Source organism: Bos taurus, chromosome 11, assembly GCF_002263795.3.
Source record: "Bos taurus isolate L1 Dominette 01449 registration number 42190680 breed Hereford chromosome 11, ARS-UCD2.0, whole genome shotgun sequence".
NCBI classification, from domain to species: domain Eukaryota; kingdom Metazoa; phylum Chordata; class Mammalia; order Artiodactyla; family Bovidae; genus Bos; species Bos taurus.
In genome coordinates, this window is record NC_037338.1 from 28,602,145 (window position 1) to 28,621,899 (window position 19,755).

At 48.7% G+C, this 19,755-nt stretch overlaps 1 protein-coding gene across 4 annotated transcripts in view; it reads left to right on the forward strand.

The window, feature by feature from the left end:
• The window catches only part of PRKCE (protein kinase C epsilon), a 542,457-nt gene that overhangs the window by 509,446 nt on the left and 13,256 nt on the right, over window positions 1–19,755 (forward strand). For 3 of the 4 annotated variants that reach the window (XM_024998410.2, XM_005212581.5, NM_001111120.3), the window contains 2 exons: window positions 847–1,035; window positions 4,529–4,675. In XM_024998410.2, coding sequence (XP_024854178.1) covers window positions 847–1,035; window positions 4,529–4,675 — 336 coding nt within the window. Of the gene's footprint in view, window positions 1–846; window positions 1,036–4,528; window positions 4,676–9,880; window positions 9,911–19,755 lie in introns of those variants that run through there. The other variant, XM_024998411.2, reaches the window with a different exon arrangement.

Here is a 19,755-nt window from a genome sequence, read left to right on the forward strand (position 1 = left end):
TATACCACAAAGCAGATTAGTGTCATGTTTAACAATATTTAGTAATGGATAAAACAAACTTTGAACTTAGTCAAATCTGAAGTAAGATTGGAATGAGTGCATAAATCTGGCTTTATTTCCTGCAAGTCACTTAATTAAAAGTTTAATTTTTTCACCAGTAAATTAGGAAAAAGAAAATAATCTATGTAAAAGCTGTTATAAAGGTAAAATAGCACTCAATCACTTTTTTAAGGGGTTCTGGGGCTTTATAAAGGAAGGAAAATGATTTGTCAGAAGGCCTTAGGAGAGTCATGAAGAATAATAGAAATGGGTCTTTTCTCAGAATATGCAAGAGCATAGTGGTCCTTTATGATTAGAACACAAATGGGTGGGGAGATTTATTAACTGTAGTTTCTTTTCCAAGAGCCCAGGGCTCCGTGAATTCAGCGTTGTCACTATCTAGAGAGGACTGAGGTTCTGATCACCCTTTTTTATTGAGGGGAGACCTAAATTTGCTGCACTCACTGTGATTTTAGTGTCGAGAATATGCACAATTTTTTCACCTGGCCCTCCATGCAAGTCAGGAACTTCATCTGGTACTCAAGCAAAGAAGCTGTAATTTGTTCCCACTGGAAAGCAGACTGTGGGTGTTGACTCTGGAAACCTGGCCCCTACACTGTGCCTCCCAAACTCAATTTTCACTCAACTAGCTGATTTAGAACCCAAATTTTTATAAGGCAGCCCTACTCTATGGAAGAACAAGCTGGAAATAGAAACCCAGGTCTTCGCAAGGCCACTTGTGGTGCAGGCGTGGCCTCGGGGAGGTAGCCTGCAGGGGGGCCCTGATGTTGCCCATCTCCCAAACAGATCCTGCAGGAGTTGGAGTACGGCCCCTCAGTGGACTGGTGGGCCCTGGGGGTACTGATGTACGAGATGATGGCCGGGCAGCCCCCCTTCGAGGCTGACAACGAGGACGATTTGTTTGAGTCCATCCTCCATGACGACGTGCTCTACCCGGTCTGGCTCAGCAAGGAGGCGGTCAGCATCCTGAAAGCTGTGAGTCATCGGCCCTTGCCCTCTTTCTGCTCCCCAGCCTTCCGCCTGCCCCCACCCCTTTCCCCATCCCACCTCTGCCCAACAGAAGGGGTGAAGGGCAGTCACCACTGGGAGTTCAGGTGTACTACAGGGGCTGCTGTTGAGAAATCGAGCCCAGGGCAGATTGCTCTTCTTGTGGTCAAGGGGCACCACATCTGCATTCCCAGAGGAAAGCTCTGTGCACTTGTGTATCCTCCAGAGCTGCAGAGGGGGAGAACCAACCCCGGTGGTGCTGGGGTCACCCCTACTGCTCACATTCTGGGGGTAGCACCCCCTTTCCTGATCTGCCACCCATGCCTGTCTACCTCTGGGGCTTGCAACGGGGAAGAGAGAAAGGTAGGGAGGGGGAGACGCTGTACACCTGTGTCGACAACAGCGACACTGATCAGAAAAGATGTGTCCTCTCAAGATCCCTGTGACCACAATGGACTCAGATGTAATAGACTTTCCCACGCCGCAAAATAGTCCCTTACAGATGATAATGCTTAGTACTTGCTCAGTACAACCATGGCTACAACATTGAGATACTTGTACTATGGCAAGTAAATGAAGTTATCTGTCCCCCTGGGAATGCTCAGGGAGGTGAGGTGCAGGGAATGTAAATAGACCAGTTTACCTGGGGAGGGTCACCCCACTGGGTTGAGGCCATGACAGCCCAGGAACCCTGACTTCTGTTCCTGGCTCCTCTCACCCATCAGAACACCCCAAAGTTCAGAGTCAGCATGCCACAGCCCCAAAATTGGCCATATCAAAATACCTGCTCTATCATGGTTTATTTTTCTTGTTTTCCAAGTCAAGTCCCAATATTTACCTAATTGTATATATACAGAAATATTACATCACTATCATAAATGGAAAATCAGTATCACTTACATAATTGATTAACATAAATCATCCTATAAAAATAGTAAAAAGGCCTAAAATCATGTCACAGGTGTCTGGAGGGGACTCGTACCATGTTTTGGAAAATGCTACATCAGAACATGTTGCTTCTTTCTGCAGTTCATTGTTTCCTTCCTCTTCCCTTCTTTCTCTCATCTTCCTTCCTTCCCTGCCTCCCACATCTATTTCTCTTCCTCTCCCTCCCTCCAATTCCTTGATCAATGAACAACTGTCTGTTGAGTGCTTTCCTATGTGCATTGCGCAGTGTTTTCCTCTAGCATTGTGCTAGACGCTGCGTGAGTGTAACAGCCATCATTCTTGCCTTGTGGAGCCTGTGATCCAGCAGGAGAAGGTGGGGAATAAGTTAAAAAACACATCCATAGGTGGTCACAATTGGGCTACGAGCAGTGAAGGAAGCAAAGAGAATATGTTCACTCACTCATTTATTCCACACCTATTTATTGGGCACTTGGATGTGCCAGACACTATGCCAGGCGCTGGCAAAAGAAGACCCTGTAGCACCTGAGGCAGCTAGGATGCCCCCAGCAGAGCTGATCACTCACCCTGGGCCCCGGACACCAACCTGACACACCTTCCAGTGAGCACCCCGCCGGTACCCTAGATGGGCCGTTTCATTATGAATGATCAGAGCAGAGGTCTTCACCTAGGGATGACTTTGCCCTTTCCCCTCCCGGCCCCCCACACTTCCATCATCCCCCAGAGACATCTGGCAATGTCTGGAGATATTTTAGTTGTCTCAACTTGGAGGGGAGGGGTGCTATTGGCATCTAGTGGGTGAAGTCAGAGATGCAACTAAACACCCTGCACTGTGCAGCTAAGAAGTATCCAGTCCAACTGTCATCAGCACAGAGGAAACGTCAACCTGCAGAGGTTGAGAAGAAGGAGGTTGTGCCTGTGTCAGCTGGTTGGTGAGGGCGAAATGTCTGGGAAAAGACGAGACTCTGGCTCGGGGTCAGCTTCCTGAGACGCTAAAACCTGTGTGTTTATCCATGGCCCTGATACTTCCCCTCCCAGAAGTGGGAGGACAGGAAGAGCTGAGGAAGCAAGGAGAAGTCTTCTACTCCCTTGGCCTTGGAACACTTCACTTCCTCACATTGTCGCTTGATTCTAGGGCCAGGCCAGGTTTTCCATGACTCTGGCCACTGAGCCGTGTCTCTTGAGGGCTGCTGCCTACGTGCAGAACTCTCCAGAAGCCTTTGCACCATAGAGGTATGCAGTGCACCACCTGTGCAACAGTGAGCAGCGGTCCTGCTTCCTCCCTTTCCCAGCCCCGTGCCCCGAGGGCCAGCCTTCAACCCGCGGTTCTCTCATCTCAATGTACTGAGTGCATCCTGGGAGCCAGGCACTGAGCCATCCGGCCCAGCATCCGCTGGGAAGATAGGACTGATGCCTATATCATAGAGCTCACCATGGAGAAAAAAGTTTAGACAAATTATAATTTAAATAAATGAGAAGCATCTACCCAGTACCCCTCCACCCTCTTATCTCTGCCCAGGTAAGATTCTTTGGTTTCAGCAGTGCCAGGCAGGAGTCAGTAGGAAGTTCTTGCTACCCAGAAAACCCTCCCTTGCTGAAGCCTGAAATGCCATCATTATAGACTTATCCTATACTTTGTGCTCTTCTTCTCAGTCTTCACCGCATGAGACATAACCTCAGCCTCTGACACACACGCAGACACACACCACTACCTTTATTTTGGTTGGCTGTCAGAAATGTTTCCACCTACCAGCACTGAGTTTTTTTCAAGGTTATATTTTTATACATCTGCTCAATTAAATTCACATTTGCCATCAGGACTGACTCATTTAGTAGCAATAGTAATTTCACTTGGATGTGTGAGTTCACAAGACACCAGCCAAAAAGTACAAAACACACCAATGTGGTTTTTACAGACAAGCATTGAGAAGCAAAAGCCTTTATTTTTCTTGTTTTTTATCTGTTAATCTATGTTGGGTTTTGTGCTAGCAATTACAAATTCAAATAAAAAATTTTTTTTTAGTAGGAGGGCCTACATTCAGGAAAAGGAAAAGGGAGGAAGTGCCTTTGAAAACTGACCTTAACATGAATATCTGGTCTTCTTTCCTTACCTCCAAAAGGGCTGTTGACCTCTTAGTATGAGGTTGTCAGACTTCAGTCTCCCTGATGAGAAGAGTTAAGAATCTGAGGGAAAATCAGAGGGTTAGAAAAAGTCTAAGTTCCTAATCTTGACTTGATACCTCGCTGGCTGTTTGACTTTGGCCAAGGTAATTAACTTCTCTGAGCCTCAACTACCTCACTTGTAAAGTAGGGATCGTGTTAGTCCCTCAGAAGGCTGCATTGCATGGAATGAGTCAGTCTTATGCATATGACATGTGTGGAGCGGTGGCCGGTGGATAGTTAGTCCTACTTAAGGATGAAAGAGTACCCTGAGGGGCCAAGCTCCTGAAAGCACAGAAAGTGGGCTTGGGAGGTGACGCCAAAGATTCTGCCTTGGCTGAGCTCCACCTTCCCCTCAGTGCCTGTGCCTGCCGGGCCTCTGTTCCTGATTCTCTCTCTGTCTTCATCCCCCCAGTTCATGACCAAGAACCCCCACAAGCGCCTGGGCTGCGTGGCGGCGCAGAACGGTGAGGATGCCATCAAGCAACACCCGTTCTTCAAGGAGATCGACTGGCTGCTCCTGGAGCAGAAGAAGATCAAGCCGCCTTTCAAACCTCGCATTGTAAGTAGGCCTGTAGCTTGTACACACTGAGGGTGGATCTGGCATCCGTGCACAGAGATGAGGGTCTGGGCACATTTCACAACCAAGATGACAAGGGCAGAAGGTCACCAAGAGACACCCTAAAAGAATTTCGTTGACCCTGGGGGTTTACTGTCAAAGATACATAACCAATAGCTGTAACCAAGATGATGACTTACATGGGACACAGAGGAACCTTTTATACTTTAATCAAATTTTATTTATCTTGACCAAAATTGTAGGCAATACTGATTTTCTATGTGTGGTAGAGATACAAAGTTTCTTTATAAATAAACATTTTTTTAATGAGTCCATTTAAAGAAAAATATTAACTCAGTGATAGTCGCAGTCATTGTTTGGAGCTAGCACAGAGCCTGAGGCTGAGACTCAGAGGTGGACATTTGAAGAGGACTGTCCCCAGAGCGGCCCGTGGAGCCCAGCTATGTGAGATGCCATTTCTTTAGACCTCGTCTCTGCCTTCTTTGACCCACTCTCCCTTCTGCCTTGTCTCCAGCCTCAGCACACACTTCTTCCAGGTCGTTTCGCCTGTTGTGACCATGCCAGTCAGAGGAAGGTGCAATCATTGAGTTTGAAGCTCAGAGGTTAGAAAGAGGAATAGGCCTGTCGAGTCCAGGCTTGACTCAGACAGCAGAGACCACGTTGTGGCAGTGACCTGCCTCTGGAAGGGAAAAGGGTCAGAGGTGCTTTCCTTAAAGTTAGAGAGTGGGTGCGTGTAAGCATGCGTGTGCATGTGCGTGTACACATATCCATGTGTGTGTGTGTGTGTAAGGGGAAACTCTTAGTTCTCTTGCATCCTAGCCTCATGAAGCAATCATTTAGATGAAACTTTGGGTAACCAGCTGGCTGGTGTCCTGGGAGTGAAGAGGGGCTGTGTAAGGAAGTTACAGGGCAGAGCCCTGACTCCTTCTCCATCACTTCCATGTATAAAAAAGACCCTCCTGTGCCTTGGGAATCATCAGAGAGGAAATCCACTATATTCCAGGAGGTTTTCTGGGGGGCATTGGTTGACAGTGCAGGGATCTTAGAAATATTTCACATTGGGTGTAAGATTCAGCTGAAGGATGTGATCCAGGCCTCAGCCAGACAAGAGCATGCAGGTGGAAGGTCCCTGGACATAGTCCCATCACCATTCTTTGTTTGCTTCCTTCTAGAGTTTTTATGATTTTCTCTGGCTGACACACAGCTTGGAACAGGCTAAGTTCAGGTGTACCTTCTTTCTTTGTTAACATCACCCACAGCTCTGGGGCCTGCTGTTCTAAGCCTGTGATGTGAGCTTGGAACAGGGCTTATGGCACATGCCAACCTGCCTAAAGGCTGGCCCCACCCCATCCCTAGGGTCTCTGCAGGTGGTCTTTTAGGACAAGATGAACTGACAAGTTTCCCCAGACAAAATGAGGCGTTCAGGAGACCAGAGGCCAGGCAGAGGAGGAGAAACTTATTTTAGGTTTAATCTAAGTTGATCAAACCCAAAGAAAATTGGGAAGTAGACCTGAGTAAGGAATCTAGGCCCAATAAAGAGGAGCCCAGGATGAGCACAGGGCCCAGTCAAACAGTGCAGGTCTGCAGAATGACTTAAACTGCAGTCTAGAGGCCAGGTCAACAGAAGGACTTGATGCTAGGCTTGCACAGGGGCAGGGCTGGAGGAGCAGCCCCTCCTGGGGGTGCAGGCTGGCAGCGACAAGCCCCAGGGGACCATCATCAGCAAGGGGTGTGAAAGGAACGGGGGTCTGGCTGGGGCAAAGGCAGGGAATCTTTGCAGAGAGCCCACGGGGAAGCACGGAATTCAGGAAGCTCTTTGTGGTAAAAGCACAAGGAAGCTTTAAAGGATGAATTCATGGAGCAGAATCTTTCTCTGGAGTGGTCTGGTGGCCGACTCGCTCGGATCCAGTGGAGGCAATTGCTCTGAGATGGCCAAAGAAGCCCCAAGGAGTGCTGGTCTCCAGGAGCTCTTCCCAAAGCCCCAGCAGTTCCTGGGGCTTCCACCCTCCAGTCTGAACTCTGAGCACAGTGAAAGTGCACACCTGAGAGCAGGGACACTTGGAGCAGTCCCTGGCTTCCCCAGAGAGAGGTGAGGGCAGGAAGGACAGATGTGCAGTTTCTATGGCCCACAGGATGGGCAAGGATACAGACGGGTGGGGTGGGGGGCATGAACCAGAAGGCTGAGCTGTAGCCTTCTGCTAGCTGTAGCCCTGGCCCTGGCAAGGGGTGTGGGTGCTGGGTGCTCCTGTGGACAGGGGGTGACGGCTCCCCAGGAATCAGCAGTAGAAGTCCATCCTGGGTCAGGGGTTCTTTCTATCCACATAGAATGCAAGAACTCGGTGCTTCCTTTCCCTGGGCCTTTCGACAGCCCCAACCTGGACCAGAGGGCAGGACTCTGCTTGCTTCCTTCACTGAAGGGCTCAAGTAGGCTTCTGGGGGCCATCCAGGAGCTCCCACTAAGTTCACAACTGTTTAGCATTCCTAAAGACTGAGTCATCATTGCCTTGGAAATGATCCTCTGGGCACGTTCCTGCTCGCCCCTCACAGGCTTCCAGAGTCACTCTCAACACTGTTGGGGGTCAGGAGAGGGCATTTATTTGGTTGGTTTGAATTCAGTTTGAAGGAAGAAATTAGAACATCATCTGAAGGAAGGATAAAAAAGGAAACTTATATTGTATGAGAGGTATTTCTGGTCACGTTTGGAGCTGAGTGATATTGATCCTTACTAAGTTCTCAGCTATAGGGCAGTCAAGATATATTCAAGTTATTTAGATCTCTGATCACAATTACATCCTTGTGACAAGAGATTTCTCTCCAGAGAAATATTAAAATCAGGAAAGAACAGTCTTCATCTAGTTAGCATGTTGAAAAGGTGTCCCAAATCTGTCCCTTGATTGAAAACTCTTCTCTGAAAAATGTTAATGGCATCATCCTGAGTCATCTGTGGGCTGTGTAATAGAAACAAGTTTTAAGTTGAATTAAAGCCCACTGCGATGACGGATATACTGTATCTCATCTCTGAAAGCCCTAGTTGGACCAGTGTGGAAACTCACACAGGTGTTTATAAGCCATCACCCGCTCTAACCATCCCAGGATTCTCCCTGGGGGTGTGGAGGCCTGCCTGGCTCAGATGCCAGCAGTGAGCAGGGCTCTGTGTTCCAAAAGCTGCGTCAGTATAAGCCACAGACAGCCACACATGAGAAGTCATTGGGGAGACCCTGGGAAGCTGAAGTGTGTCCCCATAGATGTCATCTTTTGCTCATGGGACAGGGAGTTCCAACACAAGACAAGCTCTCCTTGGGCTTCAGGTGTCACATAAATTAAGGACACACCAGATGCCTTCCAAGGAGAACCGCGGAAGAATGGTTTTGACAGAGAGAGGAAGAAAAACTGGATTGACACTGGGAACAAGTAGCCAAGGTGGCAGATCACAAGCAGCGAAGGACAGTGTGAGTTTCTTAGATCTTAGGAACAAACTCCAAGTCAAAGGGAAAAAGCCACTGTGAGAAGGGAGGGGGCAAGTCTGTGATCAAGCATCTCCAGCTATGCACCTTGGAGGTGGCCTAGCGAAGACACTGGGCACATTGTGTTCCAGAAGCAAGGAAAGCTATGTACGGACTCCCCACCTCATCAGGCTGAAGATCTCCAGGGTGTTCAGTCAAGGGCCTGGGGCTCCAGAGAGAACTCCGGGGCTCCTCTGTTCTGGGCCTGCTCTACTTGCTCCCTGCCCATGCCCTGCTGATGTCACACCAGGATGCCACCAGTCCCCAGAAGCCTGCTGAAGAGCTGCTTTCCACTGCTGTGCTGGCCCTACTGAATCTGAGCCCCCTGAGCAGTTGGCAGTGGTGAGGTGGGGCGGGGCAGGCATCCTGCCTGTCTGATTCAGGAAGGACTTGGTTTTGCCTGGTAGTGGGTGCTGGGGGAACAGACCTGGGGAGGTCCTGTCTTCCAGTCTAGGAGTTATGCAGTGACAAAGCGTGGCAGCCTGTGTTCCAGGGTTCCTAACCATCCCCACTGCCCCACACAGAGGCCCTACACACGGGTGGGCGCAGCAAACTGCACTCTGCCCATGCTGGCTCAGCTGGAGGCTGGGGTCCCCGGGTCACCCGCACAAGGGCTGAGGATATGGCAGGAGAGCAGCTTCCAGAACTGGTTTCCATCCCCTCCATAGGAAGCCTCGCCCCTCTAAAGATACCACCGAGGAGATTGTCCAGATTCGTAGCTGGAATTTGGCCTCTGGTCAGGTTCCATCACAGACTTCGATTGGCTGCTATTCCCTTCAGGCCTTTGCCTTCCTGAGATGTTTGCTGAGCTGAGATTTCTGCTCCCTGGCGCCTGAACCTCCCTGTCTAAACCCTGCCCTGACTCACCAGCTGTCAGTATTTCCTGGGTTTCCTCCCTTCAGGTTTTCACCCCTTTGCGCTAACCCCACCCTAGGACATTTTTCAGTGGCCTTTGCTTCTGCGTGGAGCTTTCCTTCTCCTCTTTCCTCCCAACTATCTTATCTTGTATATCCTCCCTCCTCCACTTTCCTTTTTATGCTCCTCCCGTCCACCCTTTCTCCACTCCCATACTCTACTGATGTTGTACAAGCGATGTGCCATTAACACCGAACTGGAGACTTGGTGCCATCATGCACTCAAATCAGTTTTTCTGATTAGAAAGCTTCTGGTTGGAAGCAGGCGGCTTGCTTCCAACCACGGGCATACAGCAGTGGGTGGGTGGGGGAATAGAAAAGCCAGCAAAGCTGGATCTGTGACCTTTGATGCTGGAAAAACTCTCCAATATGGAATTCACCATCTGTCTTCCTGGGGATTTGGTTCCAAGACAGTGGCATCATTTGCTGCCACTAAAAGCAGCCTTTTAGCTTTTGTGTTCCTAGTGGGCTTGCCTTCCTTGGGGACCGTAGGGGCCAGGAGTGATGTGTTTGGTGTGATTGGAGGGCATCACCTGACCTTGTAGATCTTGGAGGTATTTTGCTCACTCCTAGCACTCCTCCTGCATACTCCCACCCTGCCCCCCAAAAGCAGGAGGCTCTGAGATTATAGCGCTGAAATGGGGGGGAAGCCAGTGGAGGAGGGAAAGGTCTGCCTTCCCAACATCCCACCTGTCCTCAGTGAAAGCCAAAAACAATGAGGGAAATGCCAGCCAAGTAAACTCTTTGTGTACATGTTCTCTCTTTTCAAGTTTGCTTCAGTGTGAATGTCCCTCTTTAAGGTAAGGCCTCCAGAATGGGGAGTCTCTCCAGGTAGGTGAGCCCTCAGGCCTGGTGACACGGAGGCCCCTTTCAACCTCATGATCTGTTCCATCCAGCCATCCACACTGCATGGCGGGACCCTCAAGGGAGGCCCTTCCTGCATGCTCCTGCATGACCAGGCTGTGCTGAGAGAAAACTGGGAAGTGGGCCTGAGACCCTCACACCCTCACCAACTCAGCGGCCAGAGGAGGAGCCCTGCTGAACAGACAACCCTTTCACTAAAGCCAGCCCACCAGCTGAAGACCTCCTGAAAGCGTGAATCTTGAAGACAGAGCCCTAGAGACCGTGAGAGGCTGTCCTCATCTTCCACATGGCAGGCAGGACGGGGGCCCAGTTAGTCCCCACAGACATATGAGGACAGCCCACTGGCCTATGTCCATGCCAGAGTGACAACCCTAGCCTCCAAGAAGCTGCAGAGTTCCTCCAAGAACCAGGATGCTGGCCAGGGCGGAGGGCATGGAAAAAGTCCAGGATCCTGTTTTTGGTAGTTGGCCCAGGTGGTGGCATGGTGCAGTGGACAGGGCACTGGCTGTCACCCCAGAGGGACTTGGGCGGGAATAAAATTGCTGTCATAGGATAGCCATATGAACCTAGGAATTCACCTCTAGCCTTCTTGAACCCTGACCTCCTTATCTGTATAATGGGCTTGAGAATACCCGCTCACAGAATTACTACAGGATTAGCTTACAAACCTCAGATGCTTTGCGTACTATAGATTCTCGATAAATTTTAGTTCCTGTCTCTCTCCATTCATTACCCCCAACCCAGCCTGTTATAGCCTTTCTTCCTCTTATCCCAAGATTCCAAGAATCAAGAGTTCAGAATTGCAAGAGGTAGTGTGATATTAATATTTGAAGGCTGAGATGTGGAATCAGATACAACCAGGTTCCGATTGGGGCTGTCAGATCTTGAGAAAGTCATCTCATTTCTCTGAACTTCTGCTGATCCGTGAAACAGGGATGATAAAATCTGCCATACTGGATTGCTGTCAGGAGGGAAAAACCTGGTGATGTGAAGTGGTTAGGACAGTCCTTGATATGCAGGGGGTGCTGGGGCTGGTGCTGATACTGATGGTGGTGGAGACAGTGGGGCGTCTAAGCTGAGGGAGGCAATTCTGGACCAGATTTCTGATCTACAGTGGTGGCGGAGCCAGGCATTCAGATGAAGGGTAACACCTTGTGTGCAGGGGCGCAGCCATCCATCGCAAGCAGAAAGGCATCTAAAGACTGGCAGAGAACACAGTTTAGACTCTGCCGGAGAGCCTCCTGAGGCTTAATGCTGGCGTAGCCACTGGTCTGAGCTGGGGGAGTTCTTAGAAGGAGGAGCCACCCTGGACACCAGTATTCAAGCCCTTTGCCCCTTGGAATATCCCAAGGTTCCCCACCTTTTATTCAGTGGATTTGCCCATGACCTCTACTGTTCCTGCCGTCAGCCAGCCTTTACTGTGCCTTTGCTGAGCACGGCTGTATAACTTTCAGTGTCCCAGCCCTAAAATGGTAGCAGTCACAGCTTCCCAAGTATTTCTAAGCTAAACAGCCTCACTGGGGTGTCTTTGACTCTGCACAGTAAATTTCTCTCAGAGAATTCTGATTGCAGGATCATCCCTGTGTCCAGGGACTGGAGGGCCCATGTATGTATCACTCTGGTCCTTCCAGCCCCCCACCCCAGGGGAAGGCATTTCCATAAGCTCTAAAGTTTTTATTTATGACTTGATAGCTGTTATATGGGCATTCATCTTCGTAGATTCACCAAATTAGTGCACATTGAATTTAGTCTCCTTCCACCCCATGAGCACTTAAGATAACACATACGCATCTCATCTGGGAGCATGGGACCTAGTAGGCTGTTCCTGACTGAAGTGGGGAAGGGCAGAAGCGTCAGGGAAGGTTCTCGAGAGTTGCTGGATCTTGGCAGAGAAAGCCAGGAAGGGTTAGGAAGAGAGAGCTACCTAGGAGAAGGCATGACAGGGAAAAGAGAAGGGCAGGATTCAGAGTGGCTCTTCTAGCCAGTGTTTCGTGGGTGTGTGCTTTGTGTCCTGTGGGATGCCCTGGGTGCGGGGAATGTAAACATAGAAGAAAAGAACCCCCTAGGAACATGGAACACTTTCATGTCACCGTGTGACGTAAGGAGCCGAGATGGCAGGAGGAGATACTGAACACGGAATCCCTGAGGGCTACAAAAAGTGAAAACAGTGAAAGAGAAGTCGCTCAGTCATGTCCGACTCTTTGATACCCCATGGACTGCAGCCTACCACGCTCCTCCGTCCATGGGATTTTCCAGGCAAGAGTACTGGAGTGGGTTGCCATTGCCTTCTTCAGAGGATCTTCCCAATCCAGGGATCGAACCCGGGTCTCCTGCATCGTAGGCAGATGCTTTACCATTTGAGCCACCACAACAGGATAAAATCCAGGATTTAATTTTGGGATCAGAGTCTTGAGGTTTAGAAGACAGCCTCCTCCCCGATCAGGCCTGTGTGGGTCACAGGAGCCACTTCCCACCCACCATCTTGTAGATGGTCCCATCTGGGGTGGCACGTAGGTGGATGAACAGTACCCACCTGCCCATCTCTGCAGACAAGGCTTCAGGTCGTCCTGCAGCCAGGGGTGGAGGCACAGTGGTCAAAGCCTGGGTAACATGCGTCTAAGTAACAGCAGAACATTAAGCTTTTCTCATGGATGGGCTCTGTCTTCCAGCCCTCAAGCTGGCATTTGCTAAAACATTATCCTAGAGTTCTGGGGCCTAGCAAACACACATTGGGTTTGTAAAGGTTTCTTAAGTTTGCACATCAGCCTCAGTCTCTTTAAAATGAGAAGGCCTGGATCACCGACCTGCATCTTTCCAAGCCTGAGTGTTATTTGGGCTCCTCCTTTCTGGGACCTACTCCACCCCTAAAGAAGTTTCCCTGGAGCACAGAGCTTGGGTGTCAGTGGAGTATTTCAGGTGGGTGAGCCCAGCTAGGCATGGAGGAGGGGCCAAAATAATGGGGACAGTGAGATATGATCATTGCCTGAAGCAAGGAGATGGACAGATAAGCCTGGAGTGGGGATTGTCAGCTGAGGTGACCTGGAAAATAAACCAGATCTTGACTGGGCACTTCAGCCACTCCTTCCTCCTCCCCATAAGTAGCTGGCACCTCACTATTGCTGGAAACAACAGGATTGGTGGTCCTCCTAGAGAGACATTACAGATTCAGGCTACAGGTACCCAGGTGCCTGGGACGTGGGTGTTCCACCAGATGACTCAAAATACCATCACCCCCAAAGCAGGGGATTCCAGAACTTAGCCTCCGCTGTGTATCACAGGCAGTGAGCTAAACAGAAGTCACTGGACAGGGCTGGGTCCAGGTCCCCACTGTGAGAGTCTGTGAAACCCTGCACAAGACACTGAGTCTCTCTGCTCCTTCCCTTAAAGTGAGGGACTTGCGTGGTCCCTACAATTTCTCCCAGCTCCAGCTACTCCATGTAAACATGCTCTATGCAGGCAGGGATGTGTGTGGTTTTTAAATTTTATTATAACCGCATTTACAGAGCCTAAAAGTCACCTGTTTAAAGTATCCATTTTGATGTGTTTTAACAAATGGATGCACCCATGTAACCACTTGTACATGAATGTATGAACATCTCTGTGTCCGAGCAGTTCCCAGATGCCTTCGCTACCAGCAGCCCTCAATCTGCTTTCTGTCTCTGGAGAGGAGACTTCTCTTTGTCCTTGAGTCTCACGTACATGGAGTCATGTTGTATGTACTCTCTTATGTCTGGCTTCTTTCACCCAGCATCAAGTGTGTGAGATTCATATGTTTAACTTTTCATTATGGAAAATTCCAAGCATGCACAAAAGAAGCAAGAAAAGTAGAATCCCCGTGTGCCCATCACCCTACAGCGACGATTAGCAAGCTCTGGGTCAGGTGTTAGGGGAGGAATGTGCTTCCGTTTCTTTCACAGCTGTGTTCTTAGCAAAAACTCCTGGCACAGAGTAGGGATTCAGTATGCCTGTGTGGGATGAATGAATGAAGCTCTAGAAGTGTTTTTTCCAGAGAATGTTTCTCTCCCAGTTCCATCTCTAAATTCTCGTCTCACTTTTTATGGCCTAAGATCTGTTCCAGTGTGCACCTAGGAATTTGGGGTGATAAGATCCTGCATTAGGAAACCTGAAATTTTTGAATGGTAAGAGAAGGTGGGTGACCTCATCTTGACTTGAGAGGCATCTATTAGAGTGTTTACAGTTGCCATTTTAAAGCCAGTAGGCAGAGCCCTAATACCTTCTCTTCCCCCTGGGCCAAGAGAACTTGATCTCCATCCAGGACATCTTCATAAATATGGGGAGAAAAGATGGGTCATTGGAAGATCAGGGTTTTTGCCAGGACCTACTGGAAAGTTTCTTCGTGTACCAAAAAGCATCCCTAGAGTAGCTAAACTCAACAGCTGTCAATGATGACACTGCTTTGAAAAGTAAATGATGAATGAAAAAGGGCTCCACAGTTAGAGGCAGAGCGGGGCTGGCTTTGCCACTGTGTCTGCCCACTTGCAGTGGGAGCAGCCACGGGTCCTGCTGCTGCACGCCCTGCCGCATGGGGCCAGCTCACTGCAGAGCCTGGCCCGGGGGCTCAGGCTCAGGGCAGGCCATGGCAGGTAGCATGCTGTCTCCTCCTCAGACTTTTTATTCCTGGGTATCGACCTTGTATTTCCTACATGTTTTCAGTTCCAGACACCCTGCTGGGTGCCCCTTTACCCGACTTCTGGATCTTCCCCTCAGTGGGTTGTAAAATCAATTTAGAAGGTTAAGGCAGAAAACATTTTTAATGAAGACTAGGATCGGGTTGACTAGGGTAGGGTACAGTAGAAAAGAACTAAACAGCAAGACTAGAACACAGACTGAATCACGCAGAGTGAAGGTAAAGTGTACAAGCTGCGTCTTTACTTGGGGGTGGTGGAGTGAGGTGATGTTCACTAGGTTACACAGAAAATGTATTTCTACTCTTGGTCATAATGAAGAATTTCAAAGGACTGTGCTCCTCTTCACCCTTCATGTCGAAGAAATGACCCCAAAGGGTCTAGTGGGGATGGTAGCCTCACGCACTATGAGAGACTCAGAGCAGAAGGCAATTTTTGCTTATTGGTTGGTTGGTTGGTTGGTTTTTAATGCAGCAACAACACTATTGGTGAAAGCCAGTGACTGCCCACCGGGCTGGGCTCAGAGCCTCAGCCTCTTGCACAGGTGACCACAGTGGTGCCTCTCAGTGGGAGGCAGGACGACACACTCCAGCCACACAGCCCGGAGTCAGAACAGGCTGAACCTAATCCCGGCTCCCCCACCTTGCACACCTTGGGCAAGCTGTGTGCTGGTCTCCAGTGGCCGTTGCGGCAGCACTGTCTCCCCGTAGGGTAGGTGTGAGGTCAAACAAATCAGACAGGTAAGCTTTGTGATACAGCCTAGAGAAGGCTCCGTTGCTGTGCTTTATTATGTTGTCCACATGGAGGGACTGGGCCATGCCAAGCTCTGTGCTGGTGCTGGAAATGCATGACAGACACCCAAGCCAAATGTCCAGCCTGTGGAGGAGACAGTTAACAAATAAGTCATTTCTTAGCCCTGGTTACAAAGAGGGCTGGGAAAGAGGGGCACAGGGAGGTGTCAGGTATGTGAGGGGGACCAGCCTGGGTTGGACACAATTCCTTACGAAGGGACATTTCTTTCCCACATTAGCAGCTCATAGATCCTTCTTGTTAGCAGCAGAATGGAGGCCTCCTGGGCTCAGGGATGATTTCAAGCCCCTTTGCAGTATTTGAGAGGGAAACAGACACTCCTGTCCTCTCATGTCTGGTCTTGGAGAGGGGCAGGCTCCCCAGTGTGAGAAGAGCTCTCCCTCTGGGCCATCACCTGGGCACTCAGCAGGATCCACTGCTTGTGAGCTGGTTACCACTAGTGACGGATGGTGTAGGTGTCCCACCATGCCCCGAGACCCTGCCTGCCTCGCCAGGGAGCCAAGATTCTTGGGGCACTTGGAGACACCTCTAGGCCACTGAAAACTCCAATCTGAATCTCGTCAAGGGCCAGTGAGCTCTGTACAGAAAATGCAGACATGAGCAGTGTATAACCACATGAGCCAAAATGAATCCTGGCTGAAATGTATGCTCTGTATTTTCACTACCAACTTTTAAAGGCAAATAGTCACAGCCAACAGTGTGCCCACATGTGGACCTGGGCAAACCTGTGAGGTTGGAAGGCTGTGAGGGTTTCAGGAGTCAGGTGTCAGCACCGCTCCCAGAATTGCCCAGGAATGTCTCCTTCCCTAAAAGAAATAGAGAAATACTGTGACTGTGGTTCCACCTGGTCTTGCAACAGCCTTGGATACATAGTCTGTGTCGGGACTTTTCCCAGCTGTTTTCATAGGGAGCCTTCACGTGGAGCTCCAAGAGGCCAAAGGCAACACCCTATGTTGGAGCCTCCATGGTACAAGGGCCTAGAGCAAGTGGAGACATTTCCAGTCCTGAAACTGCTTCTCAGGGTTTTCTTCTCTCTGTGGTTCCTCAGAGAGTTATTCCACAGAGAATTTCAGGCCTTGTATGAGGGGAAGCTTTTCAATCTGTGGTTCTTAACTTAGCAGTGAAGTCAGCACCCCTTCCAGAACCTGCTACAATGAACTCCTCCAGGAAAACCCAAATATGCCCATCTACACAACATGCATTACTGTATTTTAGGAGGGTCATGGAAGCCCTGAGGTCCCTTCTCTAGCACAGCAGTCAGCAAACTCTGGCCCACTGGCCAGATCCAACCACTGACTCTTTCTGCACAACCCTCAGACTATGAATGGGCTTTACATTTTTCTTCAGCGGTTGAGGAAGAATGCTGGGTGACACTTGGCCATTATAAGAAGTTCAAATGTCTGTGTCCATAAATAAAGTGTTCCTGGGACGCAGCCACGCCTGGTCACTACTGACACCTCGTCTAGGGCCACTTCTGAGACACACAGCAGAGGCGGGTGGGTGTGACAGAGGCCCCACGGCCCACACAGCCTAAAATAGTCACTAACTGGCCCCTCACAGAAAATGTGCCACTCATGCCCTGGGAGCGGGAACCCAGGTCAAGAAGTCTTGCTTGAAATACCTTACTTTAAATGATTGAGCCATGGAATTTAAGGTAGAAGCAGCTTTGAAAGTCACCTCAACAAACTCCCCACTTGATCAAGGACCACGTTCCCTGCTTCTGTGGGAGCAAGGGGTACAGGGAGTTGTGTCTTGGGGGCCCCTTTCAAGCTTCTGTAGGTTTCCAAACTGGCCCCTGACTTCCAAATAACCTTCAAGTAGTTGTCCCATAATTTTGTTTTAAAAGCACCGTAGCAAGTGTTCCAAGTTTGGTAACAACTTCTTTATAACGGGGATAACTGCCCTTCCCTGTAAAGGAGAGCACAGAGGACTGAGTCTATTGTTGTTCAGTTGCCAAGTCATGTCCACGCTTTGTGACCTCGTGGACTGCAGCACGCGAGGCTTCCCTCTCCTTCACTATCTCCCGGAGTTTGCTCAAATTCGTGTCCATTGTGTTAGTGATGCTATCTAGCCCTCTCATCCTCTGCCACCTTCTTCTCCTTTTTAACTTCAGTCTTTCCTAGCATCAGGGTCTTTTCCAATGAGTCAACTCTTCACATAAGATGGCCAAAGTATTCGAACTTCAGCATTAGTCTATAGACTGAGTCTATACACCCCTATAAACCCCCAGTTTATAGACAAATTGTAGTTGGCTAAACTCCTTTGATCACTGAGGTATTAGCTAGGTGTGAGGGAGGAAGTTAGTGGTAGCTGATAGGAGTTTCCCATGCAACTCTTCAAATAGAATTTGTAAAAAATGTGGATTTATTTTTTTATAGTCTGGCAAACAATAATGAGAGGGGGAAATGGTTGAATTCCATCGTGCAGTGGGTTTGATAGAATTCAACTGTAGTTGGTTGTTCAGAGTGCCTGATGGTCTGAGAGACTTCGTCCACTAAAAAAATAATAATACATTTATATATTTAAAATCGATACTCAGCAAGGACCTACTGTGTAACACAGGGAACTCTGCTCAATGTTAGGTGGCAGCCTGGATGGGAGAGGAGTTTGGGGGGAGATTGGATACATGTATAAGTATGGCTGAGTTGCTCTGCTGCTCACCTGAAACTATCACAACATTATTACTCGACTATACTCCAATATAAAATAAAAAATTTAAATAAAAAAGTAAAAAATGCATTTAAATAATTTATATTCACTCAGGAATGAAGCCACTTTCCCTCAGACAAAGTTTAGATGAGGCTGTGGACCAGATTATGGGGGTGGAGGCATTTGACCTGGCACTTGGGTGGCTCCTCATTTCTGTGTGCCAGCCACAGAGGTCAGCATGCTGCCATGACTGTCTCCAGTGGACCAGAGAATGGCCAGGGACCAAGTGGCTTCCTACTTTTAAATGCCATGAAGCTAATCATTTGTGCTTAAAAAGCAAATGGGTCTTGATCTTCTCTTCCCCTAAAAGGTGGAAACAACTTTACTAAATAGAGGTCACAAACTGGAGGACTGTTCAACCCATTCAGCCAGGCTACTCTATTTTTTAATCGACTTAGTTGGCAAAAATTAGGAAATCCAGCATTAAAATGTATCTGGGTCATTTGTTGGGAATTCAGAACCTGGAAAGGGAGGGTCTGTGTTCTTGAAGGCAGCATCAGCGGGTGAGGCATGCACTGCACACCTTCCCCTGTCTCTACAGCTCCCTGTGGACACACACACCCCTGCTCATTACAGAGAACAGGATAGATGATGTCACAGCCAGCAGTGCTGGAAGTAAAATTCATCTTCTTTCTTCCTTTTTGTTTTTCTTATCTCACTTTATTCCAGAAAGTTTAAAGATAGCCCACCAGGATGTATAAAAGCACATACTGTAAATGGAAATGCAGTGAAAATGAGGAAAAACCAACAAGGGTCGGAAGGCAATAAAAGATTCAGGAAGGTCCTTTAGGGTGGGCCACACTTCCGGCTCTTAGCTTTTGAGAGTAGACTGGTGAGTTCTAGTGTTTGGATTATGTAGGAAATGAACGCACGCTGGTTGCCCTAGTAAAACGATGATTATTCTATGACGTGAGATCAAGGATCATCCAAAAAATGATGCTGTTTGTTCTCCTCATACTGTTGGATCAATATTGACAAAGAAGCATTACTAATAATTTATATTTACTCTCTGCTGGGTACCGTTCTCATCACTTAAAAGCATTATTTCACTTATCCTTATAACAAGTATATGAGGACTACTAATATCCCCATTTTACAGATGAGGAAATGGAGGTACAAGGGAGACTGCATGATTTACCAAAGACCATAAAGTTTAACATGCATGCTAACTCACTAGGTTATTCTGCCTCTCAGAGGGCAATATCTAAAGAGACTAGTGTGGCTTGCCGGTAGACTCTTATGTGTCCCGATTTTATAAAGAGCAATCAATATAAACTAAGTGAGAAATAGCATGGAATTGAGAAGGAATGCTAGTATATTGTGTGACCTTGAGGGGAAGCTGAATCAGAACAGTTAGGCCCCTAAATAGGCTTTCCGACAACAAAGTAGTCTTTTGAAACTAAGAAAAAGAAGAAAGAAAGATCCACTGATCTTTATACAGAGGGGCTTGGCCAGGATGCACATCAGAATCATTCACAGAGCTTAAAAAAAGAAAAACAAAAAAACCAGGTCTGGGCCCCACCCCTGGACATTCCAGTTCACGAGATAGGAGTTGAAACCCAGGTGTCCATAGAGATGCCTGTTTGTTTCTGATGCACCGGCAGGGTGGAGAAAAC